Here is a 26,678-nt window from a genome sequence, read left to right as displayed (position 1 = left end):
ACCCCACCTTGAGTGATGAATGTTACCAGAATATAGAAATTGTGAGGGCGTGTCTATAAGCCGTCTTCACTTTCTGCATGTTTTTAGACAATCCTATCCAGAACGGCATGAGGAGCAGTTAGGGTCAATAGCCCTGCTCATGGGTGCAATTACTGATGGTAATATTTGCCTTGCCAGCTCAGGCCGTGGCTGTTCCCTGTTGACGATCCGGTTTGGGTAATGTTCATGGCAGCGAGAGACCTGTTTGTTTTGGTGGGGCAGGGCCTGGCGCTCAAACCTGGGAACTCCCATGGACCCAGGTCAGGATTTGTTTGGTCTTAGATGAATTAAAGCAGAAATACAGAAAATGCTTAAGGGTGATTTATGTTTTTTTTATAAACGGTTTGGTTCAATGGGTTGTCATCACTTACCCTTTTGTTGTCTGCATAAGCATTTCTTTTTTTCCTACACAAACATGAACATTGTAAATCCTTTGACATGTTCTTAGATAAAAACAGCACAACACCAATAATGTTAAATCTTACAACCAAAAAGATTTGACAAATTAATAGATTTAAATGCATGTTGTTTAACTGTGGCTTCATGTGTTCAGGGAAATGAATGTTCTAACAATTTATTAACAAATTTGACTAGCGATCTTTTAAGTAATGCTTAACATTGCCCAACTAAAGGCTGCTAGTTCACTTGACATGAGAATATTGTCAGACTAGCTACAGAATGTGTTTATAAGGTTGTAATTCTCAGAAATGTATGTTATCTTTTGATTGAAAGGGTCAGTGTTAGAACATCACATCTGGACAACCATGGTAGAGACGTGGGTTAGCTTTTTTCTTGAAGAATCTGGTTCTGGTGGCAGACACCCCCCCTGCCCCCCGAAGTAGAAATTCTGTGTTTAGATGATTCAATGAGAATGCTTTTGTCCCAAAACCTAAGTCCCAGAACTTAAATTATACAAGTAAGTGATACAATTCACCAACGATTAAAACCATTTCCCCCTTCGGGTCAGACCTATGAAAGTTTCCCACATTGTAATTATGACTTGGAGACTAAATAAAGCACCTCTTGCCACTGCAAACCAGGGGTTAAAGATAACATGACATAGTCATCGACATTGTTTGGTTTTATTAGAAGGCTGTACGAATGTGAAGGTGGGTCATCACTGATAGGTTAGATCAGGAGGTGGGTCTTAAGTGACTGGTTGTTTCACAAGTTGACTCTTCTGTAATGTGTTGGTGACTTGTGTTTGATTGGTTGAATCAGAATGCATCTCTCATGTTGTTTCGCGTGTTCTTTATTTCAAGTTCTAGCTGTGTGATTCGGACCTATAGAAAACATACAAAAACCAAATTATATGAGGCTGATAAATAAATAGAAAAATGGATTGAAAATGTCTACACACCCCTGTTAAAATGCCAGGTTCTGGTGATGTAGAAGAATGAGACAAAGATTAATCATGTCAGAACTTTTCCCCCCTTTAATGAGACCTATAACGTGAACAATTCAATTGAAAAACAAACTGAAATCTTTGAGGAAAAAATTAATAAATAAAATACACAATAACCTGGTTGCAACATCCTTAAACTAATACTTTGTTGAAGCACATTTAGATTTTATTACAGCACTTCGTTTTTTGGTAGGAGTCTATTAGCATGGCACATCCTGACATAGCAATATTTGCCCACTCTTCTTTGCGAAAGTGCTCCAAATCCGTCAGATTGTAAGGACATTTCCTGTGCATTACCCTCTTCGGATCACCCCACATATGTTCACTTGGATTCAGGTCTGGGCTCTGGCTGGGCCATTCCAAAACGTTTATTTTCTTCTGGGGAAGCCATGCTTTTGTGGATTTGTTTGTGTGCTTTGGGTCATTGTCTTGCTGAAAGATGAACTTCCTGTTCATCTTCAGCTTTCTAACGGACGCCTGAAGGTTCTGTGCCAAAATTGCCTGGTATTTGGAACTGTTCATAATTCCCTCCACCCTGACTAAGGCCCCGGTTCCAGCTGAAGAAAAATATCCCCAAAGCATGATGCTGCCACTACCATGCTTCACTGTGGGTATGGTGTTCTTTGGGTGATGTGCAATGTTGTTTTTGCGCCAAACATACCTTTTGGCCAAAACGTTCAACCTTGGTTTCATCAGACCATAACACATTTTCCCAAGCGCTTTTGGGGAACTTGATGTTTGTTTTTGCAAACTTCAGCCGGGCTTGGATGTTTTTCTTTGTAAGAAAGGCTTCCATCTAGCCACCCTACCCCATAGCCCATTCATATGAAGAATACGGGAACATTTTGTCACATGTAGCACACAGCCAGTACTTGCCAGAAGTTCCTGCAGTTCCTTTAATGTTACTGTAGGTCTCTTGGAAGCCTCCCTGACCAGTTTTCTTCTCATCTTTTAATCAGTTTTGGAGGGACGTCCAGTTCTTGGTTATGTCTCTGTTGTGCCATATTTTCTCCACTTGATGATGACTGTCTTCACTGTGTTCCATGGTATATCTAACGCTTTGGAAATTATTTTGTACCCTTTTCCTAACTGATATGTTTAAACAATGAGATCTCTCTGATGCTTTGGAAGCTCTCTGCGGACCATGGCTTTTGCTCTGAGATGCAACTAAGAAAATGTCAGGAAAATCCTATTAGAACAGCTTAACTTTATTTGTGATTAATCAAAGTCACTTTAAATGATGGCAGGTGTGTAATGACTTCTAATTAAGTTGAGTTTGAATGTGATTGGTTAATTCTGAACACAGCCAGATCCCCAGTTATAATAGGGTGTGCACACTTATGCAACCAGGTTATTGTAAGGTTTTTATTTTTCATTTTTTCCCCTCAAAGATTTAAGTTTCCTTTTCTATTGAATTGTTTGCATTATACAGTAGGTCACATTAAGAGTGGAAAAAGTTCTGACATTATTTATCTTTGTATCATTCACATACATCAAAAAAACCTGGCATTTTGACAGGGGTGTGTAGACCTTTTATATCCTTTGTATAATATAGTTAGGTTAGAAACACAGACACACTGACCTCACTCTGGTGGAGCTGTTCTCTCAGCTCGCTGATCTCTTCCTGCTGTCTGTAAAACACCTGCAGCAGCTACAACATATACAGGTTTAATACAGATCCACTTCAGAACCACAAGTTTATAACAGAGTTGATTTAATAGTTAATTGTTAGGGATCTGGCTACCATTTATCTTTTATTATCATGACTGTAAGAAAATGTCTACACTGCCGCTAGATACCACTATCCATGTGTACCCATGAACCTCACCTCGTTCTCTGCCCTGGGAGGAGGGCACTCTGAGGGCTCACGGCAGTGGGGTGTGTATGCCCATCCTGGGGCCTGGGTCTCGTCTGCCTGCCAGCCAGTCAGATCGGCCAGCTCCTTGGGGTACTTGGCATTCTGGTAAGCCACCTGCTCCTGGAGGAAGGCCTGCTCCGTGGGTCCCCCGGGCAGACCCTGGACGTCCACCCTGGCCAGACCAGTCCTGGGGGGCATCGCCGGGTAGGGGTTAGCTACTTTAGTCCCAGGTCTCAGAGAAGTCAGCACCGGGCCTGTTGGACGGGAGACAAATGATTTAGCATGTCCCCAAATGGCACTAGAGTATGACTAGAGCCCTAGTGGATGTAAGATGAAGGCTTGGAGTGTTTGGGAATTAAACACTGGAAACTGTGTTGTAGTAGCTGTTGGTCACCCAGCTCCAGGCTTGTTTGAGGCAAAATGTGGCCAGTCGAGAGCTATGGTCTGCCATTTTGTTTCCTTGTCACACTGACCTCTGTTTAACCCAGAGAGCCACTGTTGAGCCGTCATGGCCGCCTCATTTCCTGCTGTCATGGGGAAGATGTCCTCCTGGAAGATCTCTGGGGACTGGAGGGAACAAATATTTGTAATATCTTGTTTTTAATGAGCAGTACTCACCTTTGACTCAATTTATTTTTCTATCTACATCCTACCCTGGTGTAATAAGTGGGCCCATTGGCTATAATAATGGATTTGTCCTAGTCTGAGAATGGGTATGTCCTAGTCTGATAATGGGTGTGTCCTAGTCTGATAATGGGTGTGTCCTTGTCTGATAATGGGTGTGTCCTAGTGTGATAATGGATGTGATAATGGATGTGTCCCAGGCTGATTATGGATGTGTCCTAGTCTGATAATGGGGTTTGTCTTACCCTGCGAGGAACGATCATGGAAAGCGGCTCAACCAGGTCCTTAATGGTCACTAGACGATAGAACCGGAAAACTTCACATGAACTCACATCCAGGCCCCGCTTTGGCATCACCCCTGGAGAGTGGTCAGAGGTCAGACAGCCCAGGAGGTGATTTTAGTTATTTTCATATGTCCAAAACCATCAATCTAGACAATGAGTGTGTTCATTATGATACTAGTGTGTATATTGTGGATTACATACAGCACGGCAGGAAGACAACACAGTCCATTTGGTGTAGTTGGTAACCGATCCTTGTTGAACTAGAGTTGCATGTACATGTCAGTGTGTGTCTGTGTGTGTGTTGTGTTTGTTCTTACCAAGACCTTTCTGAGGCAGGATGGAGCGGTATTCATCGAGGAACTGAACGTAGGGCTTCACACAACTGATATCATAGTACCTTATGTTACCGTCTCCCTGGAACACACGCAAGGAGCATGGAGTTATGGCTTACTAAGCACTAATTAGTGGATGATCAATAATGATTATTAATAGTGATTAAACTGTTTTATTACTGTTTGGAAGTTGTTAATTAGTGACTGATCTGTATTGTGAGTGCTTAGTGAGTGATTGTTAGTGATTAGTGGGAAGGTGTTACCTTGCCTGCCAGGTACAGCAGGTGAGTGTCTCGGTCGTAGAATGGAAACAGAACTCCTGCAGCATCATCTAGCTCCTCCTCCAACAGAGGTTCAGACAAGTCATCCTACACACACACACACACACACACACACTAGCGAGCCATCGTACAGAGAACATGGGTGTGTGTGAGTGTGTGGGGGTTCCTGTGTGTGAGTCTGTGTGTGTGTGTGGGGGGGGGGGGGTTCCTGAGTGTGTGTGTGTGTGTGTGTGTTTTTCCTCACCCCGTCCCACAGGACCATCTGTCTCTGGTTCCAGGGAGAGATCCCAGTAGACAGCAGCATGTTGTGGTCTCCTACATACACAACCTTATTGGCCCTGTGGTGCTTAATGCTGGAGACCTACTACACACACACACACACACAGACACACACACACACAGACACACACACACACACACAGATCACTGACCCTGCCTAGACCTACATCTCTCTTTATCTGTCTCTCTCCTCTCTGTAGCTCTTACAGACAGACAGACAGACCGACAGACAGACAGACAGACAGACCGACAGGCAGACAGGCAGACAGACAGACAGGCAGACAAACAGGCAGACAGACAGACAGACAGACAGGCAGACAGACAGGCAGACCTGTAGCAGGTGTCCGGTTCGAGGGTTGATGACTCTGACCCTCTTGTCCAGACTGGTAGTGGCCAGCGAGGAGCCATCCGTGTTGAAGGACATAGAGAGAACCAGCTCAGAGTGGAGAGAAATCACCACCACTGGGGTCCTCAACACTGACTCACACAACGACACGTCCCACACCATGACCTGAGAGAGAGGGGGGGAGGGGGGGGGAGGGGGGGAGGGGGGGAGGGGGGGAGGAGGACAGGGAGTCAAAGAGAGAGACAGTGGGAGTGTGTGTCTCTGTGTGTGTGTGTGTGTGTGTCTGTGTGTGTGTGTGTCTGTTTGTGTGTTTGTGTGTGTGTGTGTGTGTGTGTTATCTTCCTACCTTATAGTCATATGCAGAGCTGAGCAGGATGTCTCTGGCTGTGGGGTGCCATTCCAACAGGCTGACCCTGCGTGTGTGACCCTTCAGGACCTTCCTGGGGCGGGTGATGTCCTGGTGGACACCGTGGGCTGGGATGTCCCATAACTTCACCTGCAACACACACATTTAAACGCTTTGTTTCAATACATCATCTACGTTGCAATAGGATTCCCACAATACAGTAGGTATGATACAGAATGAAAGGGGCAGTTGGTTTTCCAAATAGCGAGGTCGCCCCTGACCCCTGACACAGAGCAGAGCCGTGCTGATTTTGTCTCAGGTGATTTTGTCTCCCCTTACAGACATTTTGGGGCTGATAAATTGCACTTGCTTCATGTAGAAGTCCAAGAACCACCTCTAGTGCAAACCCTCCTTCTGGCCTTCCCACAAAACAATATGTGGTGTATCTAGCACACCAGAGAACACCCTAAAACCAACTTCCTCTTGCATGTTTATGAATCTATGATGTTGGTGATTACACATGCGCACACACACACACACACACACACACGCATACACACTCACACATACACACAAAGAAACACAGCTTTAGTTCTGCATTTTTAGAAAAGGCTTTCAGAGAATGTTCTGCAAGGATGATGGGAGAATGTTCTTGCACTCATCCGCTATCATCAGTCAGCACAGTTTGTGAGCACAGGTGCTACATCTTAATTTGAGCATATTTCACAGCAGACGTGATATTCCCCCCAACATTTTTTTTTTTAATCTATTCCTATAACAATAAAAATATAAATGTTATGTTGATAATAAAATACAATTCAGCCTTCCTGTTTCTGGAGGAGTATTTTAAGAAAGTTGCTCAATGTAAGACACAGCACATGGTGGGGACTGTTGCCCAGCCGGGATTTTCCGGGACGGTGAACTGACCGTGCAGTCTTCAGAACAGGAAGCGATGCTCAGGTCATCGAATGGATTCCACTTGACGTCCAAGACTCTGGCACTGTGTCCACACACCTTGGGCTGGTGAGGATCCACCCGGCCAGTCTGAGAAGGAGTAGAAGACAGAAGGAGAAGAAGAATTCAAAGGTGGAAGAGGGAGAAGGTGGAGGACGAGGGGGAGGACAGATGAGAATTATTAAGACCGTCCAGACCACAACTCGTTTCAAGACATTGGACAAGCCCTGGAAAGTCCAACATCTTACACGGAGAAGCGGACAAGACAAAGACAATGATTCCGATGAGTAAACGTACGTGGTGGATGGGAAGGACCAGGAAGGCCCCGCCCCCAGAGCATTCCGTCACAATGGCGACGAAGCGCGGGTTGACCGAGCAGTAGTGGTTGTCATGGACACTGTGTGTGATGGGGACCCCGTTGTAGCCATGGTGTTTGGTGGCGGCCTTGCCATAGACATGGCGGAACTTGGAAATTCGGTAGGCAGGGTGCCATGACATCTAAGAAGAGCCGGACGAAGCAACCGATCAGTATTATCCCCCAGGGTTTTCTATGAAGGACTTTCAGCGGCATGGGGTGAGACCCCGAACTCTGAGAGGGTGCAGAAGACGCTTTGACATAAACACGGAAGCAGAATGGAAAGAGGAAAAAACAGGACGAAGAGTGGCAGGATGAGGGGTGACCATGCGTTAGAACTGTGTGTGTGTGTGTGTGTGTGTGTGTGAGACCTTCTCCTTACACGTTCTTCTTCCTCTTTTAAAACATATCAGATAACTATAACACTGGTTCTATTAGTCATATTGTCTTATTTCATCCATAATGAATACACCTTCTCCTGGAAACTCCAGTGCGTGTGTTATCAGTGAAACCTTAATCTGTATCCCATTGCATAACAGGGACAGAAAACACTGGAACATGCAACCTTTGACATATGACCTTTAGGCTGGACAATGGGTTGGTAAGTGTCGGACCAAACTCACCACACCATGTCAACAGCTAGTATTACCTCAACAAAAGATCAGAGGTCTTATTCTGGTCCTACTAAAAATGAAATACAACTTATGAAGACTTCGTAGCATACATAAAGACTTCACAAATGCCCTTCAGATAATTCATAGAAACTTTTCCGCCCTTTTTCTTCTGTTATTGGTTTCATTCGCAGCTTTCCATTACCCAAGTCATCCCAATCCAGCCCTTTATTTTCATCTTCCCAGATATATCATGTCCATACACAATGACCTGGGGACCAGATTACCATACATTCAATGACCTGGGGACCAGATTACCATACACAATGACCTGGGGACCAGATTACCATACATTCAATGACCTGGGGACCAGATTACCATACATTCAATGACCTGGGGACCAGATTACCTGAAGAAACACGAGAAAACTGCCTCCCTGGCTACCCACCAAGCCGTGATTCGGTGTCCGTAGTTAAGCCAACCTCAACTGTCCACAACTGTCATTTTTAAATGCTAATGGATTTGCGCTGCATTTGCAAAGCCAGCGTCCAGTGGTAACAATGCCATCACAGTACCCACCCCCTGTACACCTGCCTCCCGCTGATCCTGCCCACGAAAGCCTTGAAAAACCATATACATGTAAGACAAGGGGATGTTCTCTCTAATGAAAAGTCTGCAGTTCCATGAAGATCCACCGGGACAGTCTGACGGACCTGGTCTGTCTTTGGGAGGTGAATTTATTATTCGTACATTATTGATACATACCTATTGCTTCATGAAGAATATAACAATATGTATGTCTCATCAATGTAGCTTCAACCGGGCAAATCCAAACAGAAGCCAAACTGTAAGATTGTTTTACTCCAGTAACGAAAGAAAAAAACACATGCAACCACTATAAACTGCATTTCTCAGGCGTCACCCCCAGTTCATCCCCAAGAGGACTTGTTATCATTTAAATTGTAAATTGTCTTCTGCAGACAGCCGGGTCCGCTTAAATAACACGCAAATGGAGTTGAAGCCGTGATCACGTCGGTCCAACATTTCCTACCTTTGAGACGACCACACACACCCAGCCTCCTGGTCAATAAGCCCAACAGCATAATAAAGACAAGCAGGATGTATCTTCCCAGCGTGTGTGTGTGTGTGTCTCAGAGGGTCTACAAGGCAGGCAGGGTGTCCGATGTTAAAGGTTTTGTGTCGTGGCGGTCATGCATATATAACACATGGTGATCTGGGCGGGACAGACCGAGACGGATCACTGGGCGTGGATGTGTGAGCGCGTGTGTGTATGCATGCAGGCGTGTGTGTGCATGCGCGCATGTGTGTGTGTGCACGTGTGTGTGCATGTGCGTGTGCATGCGCGTGTGTGTGTACTGTCTACGATAATAGTACAAACCACCACTTTCAGGTCGTTTGTGTTATATAATTTAATCTTGTTACATGTCCAGTGTCACAGTAAAACAACTGAGCATCAATACAGTATATTTTATTTTATTCCTCTTAAAAAAAAACAGTAATGACCCCCCCCCCCCAAAAAAAAATACAGATCTAGGAGAGTTGAAGATTGCTGCATGCCTTCCTTCTAGGCATCCTGGTCAGCTTGGTGCTACAAAAAAGCACCTTAGACCATGTTACACAACCTACGTGGCCACCAAGTTGCATAACAGCTATCTGGCATCGGGTCAGTCTAGAGTCAAGGAACCCTAGAAATATAATGTATAGAACAGGCATCCCTATTCAAGTAAATTGTGGCATAATAACGTGTGCACTGGCAGTCACTGAAAGTGTGCCCACAGGCTCATCGGTCCAGCTAAATGACTTAGAGGTTCCAAGCCTGTTCTATTTATTATATTTCTATGTGCCGGACCCTCTTGAGTTAGGGAGGACTGGACAACACGGTGACTGTAGAGAGGGAGGACGTCCTTATATATCTGCCATTGCCTGTACAGGATACAGAGTCCTTTAAATGTGCTTCCTTAATAACATTCAAGCTGTGATGAGGTGTAATAGCATCGGTAAGGTATATGCTAACAAAAGAAAGTGAATAAACATACTGCAATGTTTACAGAAGAAAATGTATGAACAAAAACATGCTGCAATGCTAACAGGAGAATATTAATTAGCATACCGCTATGCTAACACGACAAGCTTTGTGGTAAAAATGCAAACGGTAAAATGTGTTCAGCCCGAACAGAAATGGCTGGAGAATGAATGGAGATGAAACAGGATGAAAGGATAGTACAGTATGTCTTGTAAGGAGGGGGAGAAGCTCTATCAGCCATGGAGGAAGCCTGTCAGCCAATCAGGAGCCTGTCAGCCAATCAGGAGCCTGTCAGCCAATCAGGAGCCTGTCAGCCAGTCAGGAGCCTGTCAGCCAATCAGGAATCCGTCAGCCAGTCAGGAGCCTGTCAGCCAATCCGGCTGCCAGCCAGGAGCCTGTCAGCCAATCCGGCTGCCAGCCACAGCAGAGGCGTGTCAGCAGGGGAGAAAGTTGTGAAGCAGTAAACAGCACTTCAGAGTCCCGAGGGTCATCAGTCTTTAATTTGCAAACATCTGAAACATTCACAAAAAGTTTTCCAAAAGTGCCATTTGGGTTATTCCAGGAATATCTTGCTCATGCAAACCTTTTCTAACCAGGATTTCCAGAAAACCTGGGACTTTCTGAAAAGTGGCATCATGTCCCACAAAAAAATCTGGAGAGACTGATAAGAGCAGAGAGTGGCTCAGCAAGTCCTCCATCGGAATTGGTCACCAGTTCTGTTCTGTGTGGATCTGAGGATCCAATTAGTGAGTTCAGATTAGGAAGAGGATCTAATCTGCTTTGTTCAGGTAGAGGAAGATCCATCTGTCTCCAGAGTTTCCGAGATCAACGTGGAAATCTCAGAGAAAGCTGGTCTCTCGTCCGGTCTCTGGGTAGTTGGAGGGAGAGAGGGACAGAAGGAAGGAGGGAGTAAGATGGAGGACAATAGAGACAGAGGAAGATGATGGGAGGGAGAAAGATGGAGGACAATAGAGACAGAGGAAGATGATGGAGGACAATAGAGACAGAGGAAGATGATGGGAGGGAGTAAGATGGAGGACAATAGAGACAGAGGAAGATGATGGGAGGGAGAAAGATGGATAAGAACAATTGAACTCAAAATTATTAAAAAATATATATATATTTGAATAACTTATTTACCAGACACTCCTTTGGCTCTTGAAATGTATCGATTAGAAGAAGAACATTTTTTTTTTTTACATAAGCAGTCCTGATTGGCTCACAGGATTTCCAGAGCCCATCCACGCTCAACACACACTGGTCTATTACGATCACGTTTTTAAATCATAAACCAGTTTGGCATGACCTTTAGGCCTTTTGGCCATCCAAGGTTTTTAGTGGGTTGCAGTTGTAAGGCAATCGTATATTTTTGGCACAAAATTAACAACTGTACCTCGTGCCAACAAAGCTTCATGATGTCATAGATGCTGGGCGTGGCCTTCTGGGGTCTATAGAGGCGATGGCCCTGTGACACCATCATGACCACTTGGTGGTTGGGGTTGTGTTCAAATGGCATCTTCCCCTCTGTGAACACCTCCCACATCAACACACCTGCCACACACACATCAATAAAAAGAAATCGCTCACACACATGCAGGTAAACGTCAGTGTCAATGCACGTGCACCATGTCACGACATATCTGATTGGCCGGGACGTATTAGGAAGGAATTACGTTCCAAAAATGTGTTTTTAACAAGGCACACCTCTTAACTGAAATGCATTCCAGGTGACTACCTCATGAAGTTGGCTGAGAGAATGTGGCTGCTTTAAACAACCTAAAATATAAATGCGCTTGGATTTGTTTACCCCTTTTTTGGTTACCGCATGATAATCTGACAATGTGGAAATTAGCAAAAATAAAGAAACACTCTTGAAGGAGCGGGTGAGTCCAAAGCCCAGATATTTTTGGGGGTGTTTTATTTCCATCGACAGGGTGCCAGGGAGGAGAGGCTGGGGACACAGGTGTGTGAAGTGAGACAGACACCCCCCGTCGCCACGGAGCCTTTAGGATCCGGAAAGCTGGAAGCTTGGAACGCTACACCAGACATCTTGGAACGCTACACCAGACATCTTTGCTTTATAGTTCAAGCTCTGCACAAATGCACACAAACCCAAACACAGAAAACACAGAAACCCAGAAACTTACCAAACGACCAGACGTCAGACTTGCTGCTGAACTTGCAGAAGTTGAACACCTCAGGAGGAGACCACTTCACGGGGAACTTACTTCCTGATGAACTGGTATACTGGTCATCCAGCACAGGCCTAACACACACACACGTTAGAAAATAAAGAGAGATGTGAGAGAGACAGAAATCAAGAGAAATGAAGAAAGACAATAAGACAATAACGGGTCCCTTAAAGCAGGACTATTCAGCTGTGGCCCCCGGAGGGCCGAAACACCTCTGGAGTGTTGTGAGCTGCTGGAGCCTGACCCAGAAATGTTAGCTAATCTGTAAGAAGAAAGACAAGGTAAAGCTTGAGGGGCTATTCAGCCCTGGAGGGATGAAACACTTCTGTTTTTTAGGTTTTACATGGAAGTTGAAATGTTGTCACTGAGTGAGCCAGGTCTAACTTATTAGAAAAATGATAAACCAGAAGTGTTTGGGCCCTGCGGGATCAGAGTTGAACAGACCTGCTGTGCTCCATGTCTGTCAAACAGGTGAGGCTTCACCACTGAGAACATTAGCAGAAACTGGCACTCAGGCTACCAGGGAAATAAGTGCCAGAATAAAGATGGAACACAGATGGAATAAAATGGAATGAAGATGAGATCTATACCTGGCCATCCCAAAATCAGACACCTTCACCACCAAAGCTTCATTCACCAGACAGTTCCTCGCTGCCTAGAGATACAGTGACAGAGATTGGTTGTCACTCCAACCAGGTCTATAGGTCTATTCCTACTGGCTGTTGACATAGCAGATCTCCCCCTATTGGTTGATGGAGTCACCAGTTCTCATCCCATTGGCACTCACCAGGTCTCTGTGGATGAAGCCGTTGGCCTCCAGGTGTTCCATGCCCTCTGATACGTCCTGGCAGATACTCAGTAAGGACCCCGTGCTGAAGCTGCCCCGACGCTGCCTGGTGTAAAGGCATTAAAAACATTTAACCACAAAGAAAGATAAAGAGAATGAGTGCCACTGGAACGCAGTGCATGTTTTTCTTCACAATTGTCAAGTCTCTCCTGAAGATCCCTTTTGACGTCTCCAACAAGGTCATTCAGAGGGGTCACCCGTTGAACCGAAGTCCTGTTAAACTGACTGCCTTTAACAAACTATCAACGAAATGTTCGCAATACAAGACACACAGATCGGCGTAACATGTGACATAACAGCAGGACAGATTAATGAAACAGACCTGAACTGAATGTTTCGCTCACCGGATGTAATTAAGCAGACATCCCAGCTCCATGAACTCTGTCACAATATAGATGGGCTTCTGCTGGGTGCACACCCCATACAACTGTACCAGCTTACAGTGCGAGAGACGCCTGCCACACGAAAACACACACACAACACACACACAACACACAGAACAAATTGGACGGGGATCTCACAGGGTTGAAATTAATGAAGGGATCGGCCTTTTCCCGAACCAAGCGTTTCCCTACATTCCACTCACATCATGACCTTGGCCTCCTCTATGAAGTCCTCTTCCAGCATGGCTCCCTCCCTGATGGCCTTAATGGCTACCTTGTGTTGTGCCCTCCACTTGCCCAGACGGACCACGCCGTACTGACCGCTGCCCAGCTCCTTCATGAAGGTCAGCTCGCTGGGGTTGATCTCCCACTTCTCTGAAGGACATGGCCCAACAACCTCCACGTCACAGAGATGCACATTCACGGTACATCCTATCGCTGTGTTCAGTCACAGTACATCCTATCGCTGTGTTCAGTCACAGTACATCCTATCGCTGTGTTCAGTCACGGTACATCCAACCGCTGTGTTCAGTCACGGTACATCCTACCGCTGTGTTCAGTCACGGTACATCCTATCGCTGTGTTCAGTCACGGTACATCCTATCGCTGTGTTCAGCCACGGTGCATCCTATCGCTGTGTTCAGTCACGGTACATCCTATCGCTGTGTTCAGTCACGGTACATCCAACTGCTGTGTTCAGTCACGGTACTTCCTATCACTGTGTTCAGTCACGGTACTTCCTATCACTGTGTTAAGTCACGGTACATCCTACCGCTGTGTTAAGTCACAGTACATCCTATCGCTGTGTTCAGTCACAGTACATCCTATCGCTGTGTTCAGTCACAGTACATCCTATCGCTGTGTTCAGCCACGGTGCATCCTATCGCTGTGTTCAGCCACGGTGCATCCTATCGCTGTGTTCAGTCACGGTGCATCCTATCGCTGTGTTCAGTCACGGTACATCCAACCGCTGTGTTCAGTCACGGTACTTCCTATCGCTGTGTTCAGTCACGGTACTTCCTATCGCTGTGTTAAGTCACGGTACATCCTACCGCTGTGTTAAGTCACAGTACATCCTACCGCTGTGTTCAGTCACGGTACATCCTATCGCTGTGTTCAGTCACGGTACATCCTATCGCTGTGTTCAGTCACGGTACATCCTATCGCTGTGTTAAGTCACGGTACATCCTACCGCTGTGTTCAGTCAAGGTACATCCTACCGCTGTGTTCAGTCACGGTACATCCTACCGCTGTGTTCAGTCACGGTACTTCCTATCGCTGTGTTCAGTCACGGTACATCCTACCGCTGTGTTCAGTCAGGATTGAACCATGAATGCTGATTGTCTGGACGTTCACAATTCTAATTGCATTGGAAACTGGTTTAAAATAACAGTAGGTTACGGAGGTGTATATGACCAATATAGCACGACCAAGGGCCAAGGCCATATTTAGCCTCCCCTGGTGGTTTACTGTTTCATCTCACCGTAGCTGAAACCCGCCGTAGTGGGTGCTGGTCTGTCCTCCCTCCCAACCGGATATCTCAACCTGGCAACCAGACCTGAGAGACAGACACACAACGTAAAACACACAAGTGTAAGCGTCTGTTTACTTGTGAGTGTGTTTGTGTGTGTGTGTGCATGCATCTGTTTTCTTGTGTGTGTGTGTATTAGCGTGTGTGTGTGTGTGTGTATGAGTCTGTTTTCTTGCGTGTGAGTGTGTGTGTGTGCATGCGTCTGTTTTCTTGTGTGTGTGTATGTGTATGAGTCTGTTTTCTTGCGTGTGAGTGTGTGTGTGCATGCATGCATCTGTTTTCATGTGTGTTTGTGTGTATGAGCGTGTGTGTCTGTGTATAGGAGTCTGTTTTCTTGCGTGTGAGTGTGTGTGTGTGCATGTGTCTGTTTTCGTGTGTGTGTGTGTGTGCGTGCGTCTGTGTGTGTGCGTACCTGCGGCGTTGTGTTTGTGGTATTCTATGAGGTCTGGTATGGAGCTGAAAAGGTGTTTCTCCGCTAGGTAGAAGTACCTGGCACCTTCCACTTGGGTCTCCTTGATGTGGTAGTGCCTTATGGCCACGGTACTCCCCTCACTGGAATGGCAGAACAACTTAAACACCACATTCAGACAACATTCACACACAACATCAGACAGATTTAAACTGACTCAAGAAAACATTGAAACAACCCAACTTTAGACAACCCTACGCTATCACACACACAAAACACCTTGATGTGTACCCAGCGGACTTGGCGTAGAGGGAGACAGTGTAGCGAGCATGGCTACTGGAGTCTCTCACCATGAACCCCCCCTCTTTATCCTGTAGAGGGAGACACAATCACAACAAGTAATCTGTCACTGTTCAGGTCGCCGCACCACATTAAAAGACATCTTTAAATACGTGTTCAAGTGACCACACTAATTTACCTCTATCTTAAGGAGCTCTTCAGCTTTATTCCTGTTGATGTTTTTACAGTACCAACTGAAATACAAAAATACTAATAAATGAACGAACAATTCAAACAAATAACGGAAAACTTGATCTGTCTAAAAATGACCTTGGTGTTGTTTCTCAAGCTGAAGCGAATGCAACATTATGTCCTTATAAAGCTCTTCATCATCAAAGACATTAATCAAATAAAACAGAATAAGAAAAAAAAAATCTTCACATAGCAAATAAAAGGGTATAAAAAAAGTGCAATAATTTGGACATTAAAATAATATTCAGCAAAACATGTATGCTCTTTAAACAATTGAACGAGAGTTGAGACACAGTGGTTATTTGCTGCCTATGTCCTAAGGGATTAACATTCCTTTTCTGAATTGAGATAAACATGCCAAATGATAATGAAACTAAATCTTGTTCATTATATAGAACTCTGACACTATTTTTAAAATGTTTGTTAATTTGTATTTCGTATTACAATGGTCAAATGTTAGAATTAAACAATCAAGGCTTTTAAACAGAATAAATTAGATTATTTTTAAGGTTTTGTGACTGAGTTGACAATAATCCAGTTAGTTGCACTTTTAGACAAAGCTAAAAAAAGTCAACTCGATGCAGCAATCGAGCTGATGCCAGTAAAGTTGTTGGTTTCAGTTCTTCTCTCATAAAGCAAGGACATTTAGAAGACAAGATAACATCTACACCTCCCATGGGGTATTGTTATGGAACAAAACTACTCTCTCTGCTACAGTGAAAAAGTACCTATCAACCAACCAAGGACCTATAAATCCTTGTAGATCTAAGGAATGCATTTCCTAGATTCTCCCGGTCTCCTGACCTGTTTAAACTACAACGACGTCAGCTCTTGGCCCACAACTCCAGAGTACCAGGGGTGAAAGACTCGTTCCTGTCCCTGTCCAAATTCCTCCTGGTTGGGTTGAAAATCAAGACGATACCCAACGATTCCAGCTGCCACTGTGCTGACCCCCCCCCCCCCCCCCCCTTCGGGTTGTCCCTGTCCATCTGGACCTGCTTCTTCCCTGGACTGGGTTTAATAGACTCTGGACTCAGCCCACACGGATTTATTATAACGTGTACTCTTAGTGTTCACCCAGCACAGCCACAAGAATTGATCATACATTTCGGCCATCTTAGGGAGTTTTTCCTAGCCCCTGAAATTCAACACTGTTGTGGTTTGCTCCTTGGGCTTCAGGCTGGGTGTTTTGTAAAAGCACTTTGTGACAATAATATACTGTGACTTATTAGGCTACATCATTCTGTAAGAGTTAAAATTACATTAGGCTACATCTTTCTGCAGGAGTTAATATTATATTATGCTACATCATTCTCCAGGAGTTAGTATCGTATTACGCTACATCATTTGGCAGGAGTTAGTATTATATTACGTTACATCATTTGGCAATTGCTAGTATTATATTACACTAAATCATTTGGCAGCAGTTGGTATTATATTATGCTACATCATTTGGCAGGGGTAAGTATTATATTACATTACATCATTTGGCAGGAGTTAGTATTATATTATGCTACATCATTTGGCAGGAGTAAGTATTATATTGCACTACATAATTTGGCAGGAGTTAGTATTATATTACGCTACATCATTTGGCAAGAGTTAGTGTTATATTAGGCTAATAATTCTACTCACTCATACTGCTCCAAGTTGCCTGACTTCTTCTCAGTTACATAGTTGCTGGGGATGAACCCCTCCTCTCTGCAACCCACAAACAAACATTTTTATTTCTTTTTACTTCTGAATCAACAACACCATGTTAGCCATAGAAATAGTTACAGCATAAATCAATTAATAGTTTGCCTTAGAAACCAGCTGGTGAAAAGCAGCAGGTATAAAGCACACACAAAGATTGTACAGACACTTCCTGAACAACGCACAGGTGAATAGATAATCATCCACAATTCATCTGCAAGACCTAAATCAAGTACAAATGTATTTAAATGTACCCGTTGATACTGACCAACACAAATGTATGTATGAATCATTTGATACCCGTTGATACTGACCAATACAAATGTATGTATGAATCATTTGATACCCGTTGATACTGACCAACACAAATATATGTATGAATCATTTGATATCCGTTGATACTGACCAATACAAATGTATGTATGAATCATTTGATATCCGTTTATACTGACCTATACAAATGTATGTATGAATCATTTGATATCCGTTGATACTGACCAACAGAAATGTATGAATCATTTGATATCCGTTGATACTGACCAACACAAATGTATGAATCATTTGATATCCGTTGATACTGACCAACACAAATGTATGTATGAATCATTTGAGATCCGTTGATACTGACCAACACAAATGTATGTATGAATCATTTGAGATCCGTTGATACTGACCAACACAAATGTATATATGAATCATTTGAGATCCGTTGATACTGACCAACACAAATGTATGTATGAATCATTTGAGATCCGTTGATACTGACCAACACAAATGTATGTATGAATCATTTGAGATCCGTTGATACTGACCTATACAAATGTATGTATGAATCATTTGAGATCCGTTGATACTGACCAACACAAATGTATGTATGAATCATTTGAGATCCGTTGATACTGACCTATACAAATGTATGTATGAATCATTTGAGATCCGTTGATACTGACCAACACAAATGTATGTATGAATCATTTGAGATCCGTTGATACTGACCAACACAAATGTATGTATGAATCATTTGAGATCCGTTGATACTAACCCGTATCTGTTCCGAGCCTTGTGCCAGTTGATGTCCACTTTCTCCACTATGGTGTATTCTTCTCCCTTCACTAGCCTCAGGTCATGTGGCTCAGAACCATTGAAGTCATACAGGGCTATCACCACTTCTTCTTCTTCCTCCCCTACGACAGGGGGGCTGCAGTCAACGGGCAGGGGGGGAGGCGGGCGGCGGGACTTGGAGGAAGGAGCCATGGTCACTTCTGTTTGGTTTCTACCCAGTTGGTCTTGTTGCTATGTTAAAGTTCCAGAAACCAATTACATTTAAGGCACAGTGTGTGTGTGTGTGTGTGTGTGTGTGTGTAACAAGACACAAAGTTGTTCTCACTTACTCCAGGAATGGGAGGAAGAGGTTTTCTCGAAACTGAAAGAAAAAAAAAAAGGAATGAGTGAGTGAGTGTGTGTACAGTGAGTGTGTGTGTGTGTACAGCGAGTGTGTGTGTGTGTACAGTGAGTGTGTGTTTACAGTGAGTGTGTGTGTGTGTGTGTGTGTGTGTGTACAGTGAGTGTGTGTGTGTTTACATTGAGTGTGTGTGTGTGTGTATGTGTGTACAGTGAGTGTGTGTGTGTTTGTGTGTGTGTGTGCAGCCTTACTGTCTCCATACAGATTGTACTGCTCACAGCCCAGGGCCAGTTTCTCCACCTGACGACAACACAGCCAAAAACCGTCCATCCAGAACTGAGGGTGGAACTTAGCCACAATCCCAGAGTTCAGCTTGATCTCTGAATGAAGACAACAACAGCATCAACCTCAATAACACGCAGGCAACCAAGCTAATTAAAAAGTGTTCTGAATGGAAACCTCTCAGATCAGGTGATGCACTTGGGTTGGGCTAGTGTGCACTCGGGTTGGGCTATTGTGCACTCGGGTTGGGCTAGTGTGCACTCGGGTTGGGCTAGTGTGCACTCGGGTTGGGCTAGTGTGCACTCGGGTTGGGCTAGTGTGCACTCGGGTTGGGCTAGTGTGCCCTCGGGTTGGGCTAGTGTGCCCTCGGGTTTGGGCTAGTGTGCCCTTAGGGTTGGGCTAGGTGCCCTTAGGGTTGGGCTAGTGTGCCCTTAGGGTTTGGGCTAGTGTGCCCTTAGGGTTGGGCTAGTGTGCCCTTAGGGTTGGGCTAGTGTGCCCTCGGGTTGGGCTAGTGTGCCCTCGGGTTGGGCTAGTGTGCCCTCGGGTTGGGCTAGTGTGCCCTTAGGGTTGGGCTAGTGTGCCCTTAGGGTTGGGCTAGTGTGCCCTTAGGGTTGGGCTAGTGTGCCCTCGGGTTGGGCTAGTGTGCCCTCGGGTTGGGCTAGTGTGCCCTCGGGTTGGGCTAGTGTGCCCCAACACCTCACTTCAGGAGCCCCTGAAAGCGGCAGTTTGATTCCTGGGTGTCAGTCTTCCTGCCCTAACTCTCACTCCCTCTGCCTTTCAGACCCATTTCCTGTTAGTGAAGCTTTTAACGCAGCGGCAGGCCTAACTGCTCAAATGGCCCCGAGGGTTTAGTTCAGGGGTACAATGGCAAAGAGGTCACTGACCTTCCTTCATGCTTTGAACCCAGGTGCTTCTGCTCTCGTGACTGGGAGCAAAAACATATAGAGTACTGGAGTCATACACCACCTGATGGGCACAGAGTGAAACTGCATCACAATCACATCATGATCAACACCTCACTAGCACATCAGACATCTACCACCTCACGGCCAGATTATAAATCTAACACATCAGACATCTACCACTAAGACACCTACCGCCATCAGATTAAACATTTAAAAGCTCACCGTAGAATTCAACAAACACGACCTCACTATCAGATTAAACATATCGAACTACGAGATAAGATCTCTACCACCTCACTAGCAGTTAAGACCTCATCCCAAATCGGACTTTGATCTCCATGTTCCGGGTCAGACGTAGTTCCGTACATAGGATATGGGGAGGCCCGGAGGGGTGGTGGGGGGGCTTCTCTTACCTGGAAGGGGTATTTATTCTGACATGGTATGACCCCTCCGGAATTCTTCACAATCTCCACACAGCGAATTCTCTGGAGGTCAATCGAACCCTTCTTGAATTTCTTCTGTAAAAACCACAACACAGACAAATGTTCTTCAACATGCCAAAGGATCACATGAAATTCCCAATGTCTATAATGAGGTACCTCATGCTGTCTGGGTTTTGTCGTTTGAGTTGAATGGGTAGGCTGTCTGACTGTATTTCTACACATGGTTCCTCTATTTCAGGGTACCAAAAGCATTGGGACAGACTAACATAACATCCAAATTTGACTTATGAGTTTTCCATCAAAGCAGGGCATTAAATATGTTTGTTCTGTCGACAATACCTTTTTCTTCAGCTCTCACAGGTACTTTTCAACAATCTGTAACTTGGTCTTTCTGATTCTGAGGCTAAACGGTGGTTAACACCTTTCAGGGTTTCCAGGTTAGCTCTGCTGATGAAGTTATCTTTGGATGGAACAGCCTGAAAGATCAACCACTCGCAGGGTTTCCAGGTTAGCTCTGCTGATGAAGTTGTCTTTGGATGGAACAGCCTGAAAGATCAACCTCTCGCAGGGTTTCCAGGTTAGCTCTGCTGATGAAGTTGTCTTTGGATGGAACAGCCTGAAAGATCAACCACTTGCTGAACAGGTTTCAGATTTGTTGTTTCTGTCATTATAATATTTTTCTTTCAGGTAACCCGCACTTTCCTTCTCTTAAAGAATTTTCCGAACTGTTGTATTTGCTCTAACGTTCCAGCCTAAGGTTTTGGCTTGGTTTCTAATAGATTTGTTTAGTTTTTTCTAAAAGGGTCTAATGATCTTTAAAATGAAGTTAACTATTAAAAATACATAGCTAAATTATTAAAAATAGCCATCAACAACTTTAAGGGCAATATTTAAGAAGTTTAAATTAACTTCAGATGTGATGGCCCTATAGATGATGAGAGCCTATTCCCTATTTAGGGCCCTATAGATGATGAGAGCCTATTCCCTATTTAGGGCCCTATAGATGATGAGAGCCTATTCCCTATTTAGGGCCCTATAGATGATGAGAGCCTATTCCCTATTTAGGGCCCTATAGATGATGAGAGCCTATTCCCAATTTAGGGCCCTACAGATGATGAGAGCCTATTCCCTATTTAGGGCCCTATAGATGATGAGAGCCTATTCCCTATTTAGGGCCCTATAGATGATGAGAGCCTATTCCCTATTTAGGGCCCTATAGATGATGAGAGCCTATTCCCTATTTAGGGCCCTATAGATGATGAGAGCCTATTCCCTATTTAGGGCCCTATAGATGATGAGAGCCTATTCCCTATTTAGGGCCCTATAGATGATGAGAGCCTATTCCCTATTTAGGGCCCTATAGATGATGAGAGCCTATTCCCTATTTAGGGCCCTATAGATGATGAGAGCCTCTCTCTTTTCTTCAAAAATGATTTCCTCACCATCCTAAACGCCCCATTTAAAACGTTTAGAACAAAGAACAGATCCAGCCCTTGGTTCCCTCCAGACCTGACCGCCCTCAAGCAGCACAAAAACATTCTGTGGTGTATTGCACTAGCTTCAAACTACCCCCGTGATTTGCAACTTTTCAGGGGTCCGGTACACACAAGCAGTCAGGGAAACAAAGGCTAGCTTTTTCAAACAGAAATTTGCATCCTGTGGCACTAATTCCCAAAGAATTCTGGGACATGGTAAAATCCATGGAGAATAAGAGCACCTCCACCCGGTTGCCCACTGGACTGAGGTATGGAAACACCGTCACCTCCCACAAATCCTTGATAATAGAGAACTTTCATAAGCATTTCAAAGTTTATCAACAGCCACTGCAGCCACACTCCCAAGTACCCCCTCCCCCAGCCTACCCCTCATTCCTACACCCCCCCCCCCCCCCACACACACACACACACACACACACACACTTCTTTTTCACCACCATCCAGACACTTTATGTTTTCAGAGAGTTTAATAATCTTGACCACTTCAATGCAGACGACACCTCTATGCAGACCACACCTCTATGCAGACAACACCATTCTGTATACATCTGGCCTCCTTCACTCGTGCTGCCAAGCTTGCCCTGGTGAAAATGACCATCGTACAAATCCCATCGTACAAGTTCAGTGAGGTCAGGTATAGAACAGCCTCAAACTCTTTCCTGAAGAAACAGGATGTGGTCTACCACAGCGCCATCCGTTCAACTACCAGAGCCCAATTTAATACCCACCACTGTACCCTCTACCCTCTCATTAGTTGGCTGGCCCTCATTACACACCCAGACCCTATCTCACTGGTACCAATTCATGACACACCCAGACCCTATCTCACTGGTACCAATTCATTACACACCCAGCCCCTATCTCCCTGGTACCAATTCATTACACACCCGGCCACTATCTCTCTGGTACAGATTCATTACACACCCGGCCCCTATCTCCCTGGTACCAATTCATTACACACCCGGCCACTATCTCTCTGGTACAGATTCATTACACACCCGGCCCCTATCTCCCTGGTACCAATTCATTACACACCCGGCCACTATCTCTCTGGTACCAATTCATTACACACCCGGCCACTATCTCTTTGGTACCAATTCATTACACACCCGGCCACTATCTCTCTGGTACCAATTCATTACACACCCAGCCCTTATCTCTCTGGTACCAATTCATTACACACCCAGCCCTTATTTCTATGGTACCAATTCATTACACACCCAGCCCTTATCTCTCTGGTACCAATTCATTACACACCCGGCCACTATCTCTCTGGTACCAATTCATTACACACCCAGCCCTTATCTCTCTGGTACCAATTCATTACACACCCAGCCCTTATCTCTCTGGTACCAATTCATTACACACCCGGCCACTATCTCTCTGGTTCCAATTCATGACACACCCGGCCCCTATCTCACTGGTACCAATTCATTACACACCCGGTGCCTATCTCACTGGTACCAATTAATTTACAAGTGCTTGCTAGGCAAAGCCCCTCTGTACCTAAGCTCACTGGTCACCATTGCTTTACCAACCCTGCAGCCTGCGCTGAAGCAGGTACATCTCTCTGGTCCCCCCCAAAAGACCACACCTCCTTCGGCCACTCTTCTCCATCATGGGCACACTGTTCTTCCACATAGCTGCCCTTACTATCGCTGTCAGGCCCCTTGGCACATTTGAACTCCTATCTGCACAACTGTCTTGTATTATAGGTCCTTTGCACTGTACCATTTGCACAGTGATGCCCTAGTGTTATGCTCTCTATTGTCTTTGCCACACCACTTTTGCACATTAACTCACCTACCTAGTAAAATACACCTCACTTTGCGCAGTCTGTATAACACTCTCTACTGCATTTTAAATTTTTAGCTAGACTCTCTAGCGCATTTGTACTGTTGTAGTTGCCTCATCCCTTTTGCACTAACAATATATAGACTCTGCACTGCATTTGTATTTTGTATTCTGTGTTCTCTCTGTGTGACTGTATGTTGTCCTGCACGTTTGCGCTTTGTCTTGGCCAGGTCACACTTGGTTAAATAAATGAAAATAAATTCCCTGTTCAGTGCCCACCATCAGACCAGGGCCCACAGGTGGTGGTGGTGTCTTTGGTTTGGGGCCCTGTATGCCCAGAGCTTTGTGGCTGCCTATGTGTGTGCATGTGTTTGTGTGTGTGTGTGTGTGTGTTTGTGTGCACTACCTCTGCTTTGCCCTCATAGTATGTGAGCTTGGCCTTGGTGAGGACGAAGACCCTCTCCTTATAATTCAATGGCGATGTTCTCTTCTTCTGCTGGGACCGCTTGAACATGGTCTCCTCCAGAAGCGCTTCCTCGTTCATCTCAGCCCCGCACCCCCTCTCCACACTGCCATCGAATACTGACTGAAGAGAAGGGGGCAGGAGGGGAGACAAGGGAGGGGAGAGAACATGCTGTCATGGCTGCTATACAGCAGTGTTAAAACTGATGAAATCAACCCCAGGCAATTTGCCCTTCAGTTATAGATTATCATATAAGATCAAATCATCGTCTGTGTAAAAAAAAAGCATGTATAAGACCTAAATCTTCCAGCAGGATCAAAGCACAGGCATAGTCCGTGTCAGTCGGCCAGACCAAAATACATGCAAGCCATGCATACGTACGTGCAATGCTCATTCACCCGCGAGAAAGAATTCAACGCAGTCAAACACACAAAGCCATGCATGAGTTGGCAGCGTGCAGAAATAGTGAATGTTCCAGACACACCTGTCGCTCTCTGACCTACGTAGTTACTTATTCTGGGTTGAAATGGGCAGGAAATCTGTACGTATTTGAAATATATACCCTATATAGACACAAAGTTTTAACTTGCAGTAGTAGGCTATGGATTTCGGCGGCTTGCAGTTCGACGTAACTTTGTTTTAATGTACTAATGAATATACTGAATGCGGTCTTCTTCAAGGTTGCAGCTCATTAGAACAGTACAATACAGTTTCACAAGGGTTATTTCTAGCCTACATTTACATTTGCATGTTGTTCATTCAGTACCCAGAGCGATTACAGTCAGTGCAATCAACAAAAGGACACAGCAAACGCAGCCACAGGTTATCAAAAAGGTTAGCATTAACATAAATGTTGCAGAATGATTTGGTATTTTCTGTCGACACTATTGGTAATAGTACTTCTTCATCTAAATGTTATTCACCTGTCACCGTTCAACCGCCACTGACGCGTTCAGGTAGTTGGTCTGTTCTTGATACCGTCCCGCACTCAACCATTATCTGCGCCCCCTAATTAAAACATGTTCCCACCGCAATGACCCGTTACAAATCTCGCTGTCGAGTTGCGCTTTCTGCCTGAGAGCAACCAGCACAATTACTCGTCGTCGCTTGCTTAGTGGAATGCGTTTCCATGAAGAAGCATCCCCACACTCCAAGGAAAGTGAGAACACGTCGGCTGGATTCTGGGGTAACGTTTCCCGTCAGCCAACTGACGGATCTGAGCTTGGAGGATGGAGAGAGAACGCTATACCAGCCGAAATGCATTTAACTTCGCTAGGGACATTTTAACGCTACAGCATACAACAACATTATAGACTATTCCGTGCCACAAACGTTAGGGAAAGGTAAATTTCTTTCACAAAGCGAGGTCCATAACGAAACGGTTTGGGAACATGAATGTCAAACAACCTGCTGGTCTGCATTGAGTCCTGAACTCAACCCCCTACTCAACTACTTCTTCGATAATTTGAACGCCAACTCCGAAACAGGCCTAACCCGCCAACGTCCGTTACCCACAAATGATTGTTAGTCTGGCTAAATGGTACCATAAGCAATGGTACAACCACTCAAGGCGAAAGCCTTCCAGAAGAGTGGCGACTGTTGTACATGATGGAAGATGTCCCACGAGCAAGTGACCACATACTTTTGTCCATGTAGTGTGTTGAACCGCACTTCCTCATTTACTCAACTTTGACTGCTACTGCAAGTGTGGGACTTAATGTTTGTGGTAGACGCTGACCAAACATAACATCCTATATACAGGGACCCAGGCTCCCCACTTCGCCATAAGTCACGCATAAACTCAAGCAAGCACCTGCTGAGCAGTGGCTATTCCTTTATCTGTGCGTGACTAAATGATCTCCGTACACCGTGTTTTCTTCCAGACACGTTGATAGCCTGTATACTGAGATAAACCTGAAAGATTATTTTACATATCGCCAGTTTTCTCATCTCTCAACTACTTCTCAACTCAGACAGGCGTTTCTCCTTTGTATTGACATCTCGTTTCCTAACAGCCAGCCGTTTCATCCGCAGAACCCCCTCAAAAAAATAAAAAATAAAAATAAAAGCACCAATTTGAGTAAGAGGTCATTAGTCGAAGTACGTTTTTCCCATATAAGAAAGTATATGTTCCTTACCTTTGTCGCTCGATAGCGTGAGCGTATGCGTTTGGTTGTCGTCTCACAACTGCCAGTCACATTGTGGCAGAAAGCACCAGGAAGCGCGTTGAGAAGATAGAGCCGGTGGCAGAGCGCGAGTCAGCAACAAGGAAGTGGTCTAAAGGATAATACTTAAACGCGTGTGGTTGTGAATTGTGTGTGCGTGGGGGTGATTTCCACACTCCACTCTTTAGTAAATCAATCAAAGATTATTTGCCAGTCAAATTGCCCTGACAACCAAATGACTAACGCCTGGTCAACATCACATTTATCAACACACACACAGAGACACACACATTGTCTGTGTGCTTCATTTGACCAAGATAATCCAGGGGCTTCTAGGTTGTCTCTTTCTCCACGCCTGTTGTTCTTCCCTTTTAGTGTCTGC

General features: G+C 44.9%; 2 protein-coding genes across 7 annotated transcripts; both read right to left on the bottom strand.

Moving 5' to 3' along the window:
- Positions 1–1,107: 1,107 nt before the first annotated feature.
- si:ch73-106g13.1 (coronin-2A) lies at positions 1,108–8,905 on the bottom strand. Of its 2 annotated transcripts, XM_010905998.5 has the most exons (13): positions 8,766–8,905; positions 7,046–7,246; positions 6,722–6,838; positions 5,795–5,944; positions 5,434–5,613; positions 5,068–5,184; positions 4,806–4,910; positions 4,528–4,624; positions 4,172–4,284; positions 3,776–3,869; positions 3,273–3,556; positions 3,027–3,095; positions 1,108–1,322 (listed from the first exon to the last, which is right to left on the bottom strand). In XM_010905998.5, exons 2-13 carry the CDS (start codon positions 7,244–7,246, stop codon positions 1,257–1,259), a joined length of 1,593 nt encoding a protein of 530 aa, XP_010904300.5. In that variant the 5' UTR covers positions 8,766–8,905; the 3' UTR covers positions 1,108–1,256. The 2 variants fall into 2 exon arrangements, with proteins under 2 accessions (XP_010904300.5, XP_028973737.2); XM_029117904.2 differs by lacking the exon at positions 5,068–5,184.
- Positions 8,906–9,130: 225 nt separating this feature from the next.
- On the bottom strand, positions 9,131–26,368 carry tec (tec protein tyrosine kinase). Of its 5 annotated transcripts, none has more exons than XM_034290495.1 (19): positions 26,270–26,368; positions 24,075–24,254; positions 20,349–20,453; positions 19,915–19,996; positions 19,000–19,128; positions 18,738–18,769; positions 18,389–18,639; positions 17,287–17,352; positions 15,599–15,653; positions 15,412–15,491; positions 15,124–15,263; positions 14,664–14,738; positions 13,384–13,555; positions 13,142–13,252; positions 12,738–12,843; positions 12,541–12,605; positions 11,906–12,024; positions 11,152–11,309; positions 9,131–10,626 (listed from the first exon to the last, which is right to left on the bottom strand). In XM_034290495.1, the coding sequence occupies exons 2-19, from the start codon at positions 24,210–24,212 to the stop codon at positions 10,543–10,545; spliced, it is 1,968 nt and encodes a 655-aa protein (XP_034146386.1). In that variant the 5' UTR covers positions 24,213–24,254; positions 26,270–26,368; the 3' UTR covers positions 9,131–10,542. The 5 variants fall into 5 exon arrangements, with proteins under 5 accessions (XP_034146386.1, XP_034146382.1, XP_034146383.1 ...); XM_034290491.1 differs by having other exon boundaries at positions 15,400–15,491; positions 26,270–26,367; XM_034290492.1 differs by having other exon boundaries at positions 15,400–15,491; positions 24,075–24,250; positions 26,270–26,352.
- Positions 26,369–26,678: the final 310 nt, after the last annotated feature.

The sequence above is a fragment of the Esox lucius genome, chromosome 24 (assembly GCF_011004845.1).
Source record: "Esox lucius isolate fEsoLuc1 chromosome 24, fEsoLuc1.pri, whole genome shotgun sequence".
NCBI classification, from domain to species: domain Eukaryota; kingdom Metazoa; phylum Chordata; class Actinopteri; order Esociformes; family Esocidae; genus Esox; species Esox lucius.
Note: the sequence above shows the minus strand (reverse complement) of the source record. Positions and strands in the feature narration are given on the sequence as shown.

What these genes read in the sequence shown, in the direction of transcription:
- tec (XM_034290491.1), bottom strand. Translation starts at nt 24,212, where the DNA reads ATGAACGAGGAAGCGCTTCTGGAGGAGACCATGTTCAAGCGGTCCCAG. An exon ending in AGAATAAATACCCCTTCCAG is followed by an intron (nt 19,997 to 20,348) that starts GTAAGAGAAGCC and finishes TGTGCCCATCAG; the next exon opens with GTGGTGTATGACTCCAGTAC. An exon ending in AAGGCTCGGAACAGATACGG is followed by an intron (nt 17,353 to 18,388) that starts GTTAGTATCAAC and finishes TGTGGGTTGCAG; the next exon opens with AGAGGAGGGGTTCATCCCCA.
- si:ch73-106g13.1 (XM_010905998.5), bottom strand. Translation starts at nt 7,246, where the DNA reads ATGTCATGGCACCCTGCCTACCGAATTTCCAAGTTCCGCCATGTCTAT. An exon ending in AGATGGTCCTGTGGGACGGG is followed by an intron (nt 4,911 to 5,067) that starts GTGAGGAAAAAC and finishes GTGTGTGTGTAG; the next exon opens with GATGACTTGTCTGAACCTCT. An exon ending in CCTGCCTCAGAAAGGTCTTG is followed by an intron (nt 4,285 to 4,527) that starts GTAAGAACAAAC and finishes ACCACTCTCCAG; the next exon opens with GGGTGATGCCAAAGCGGGGC.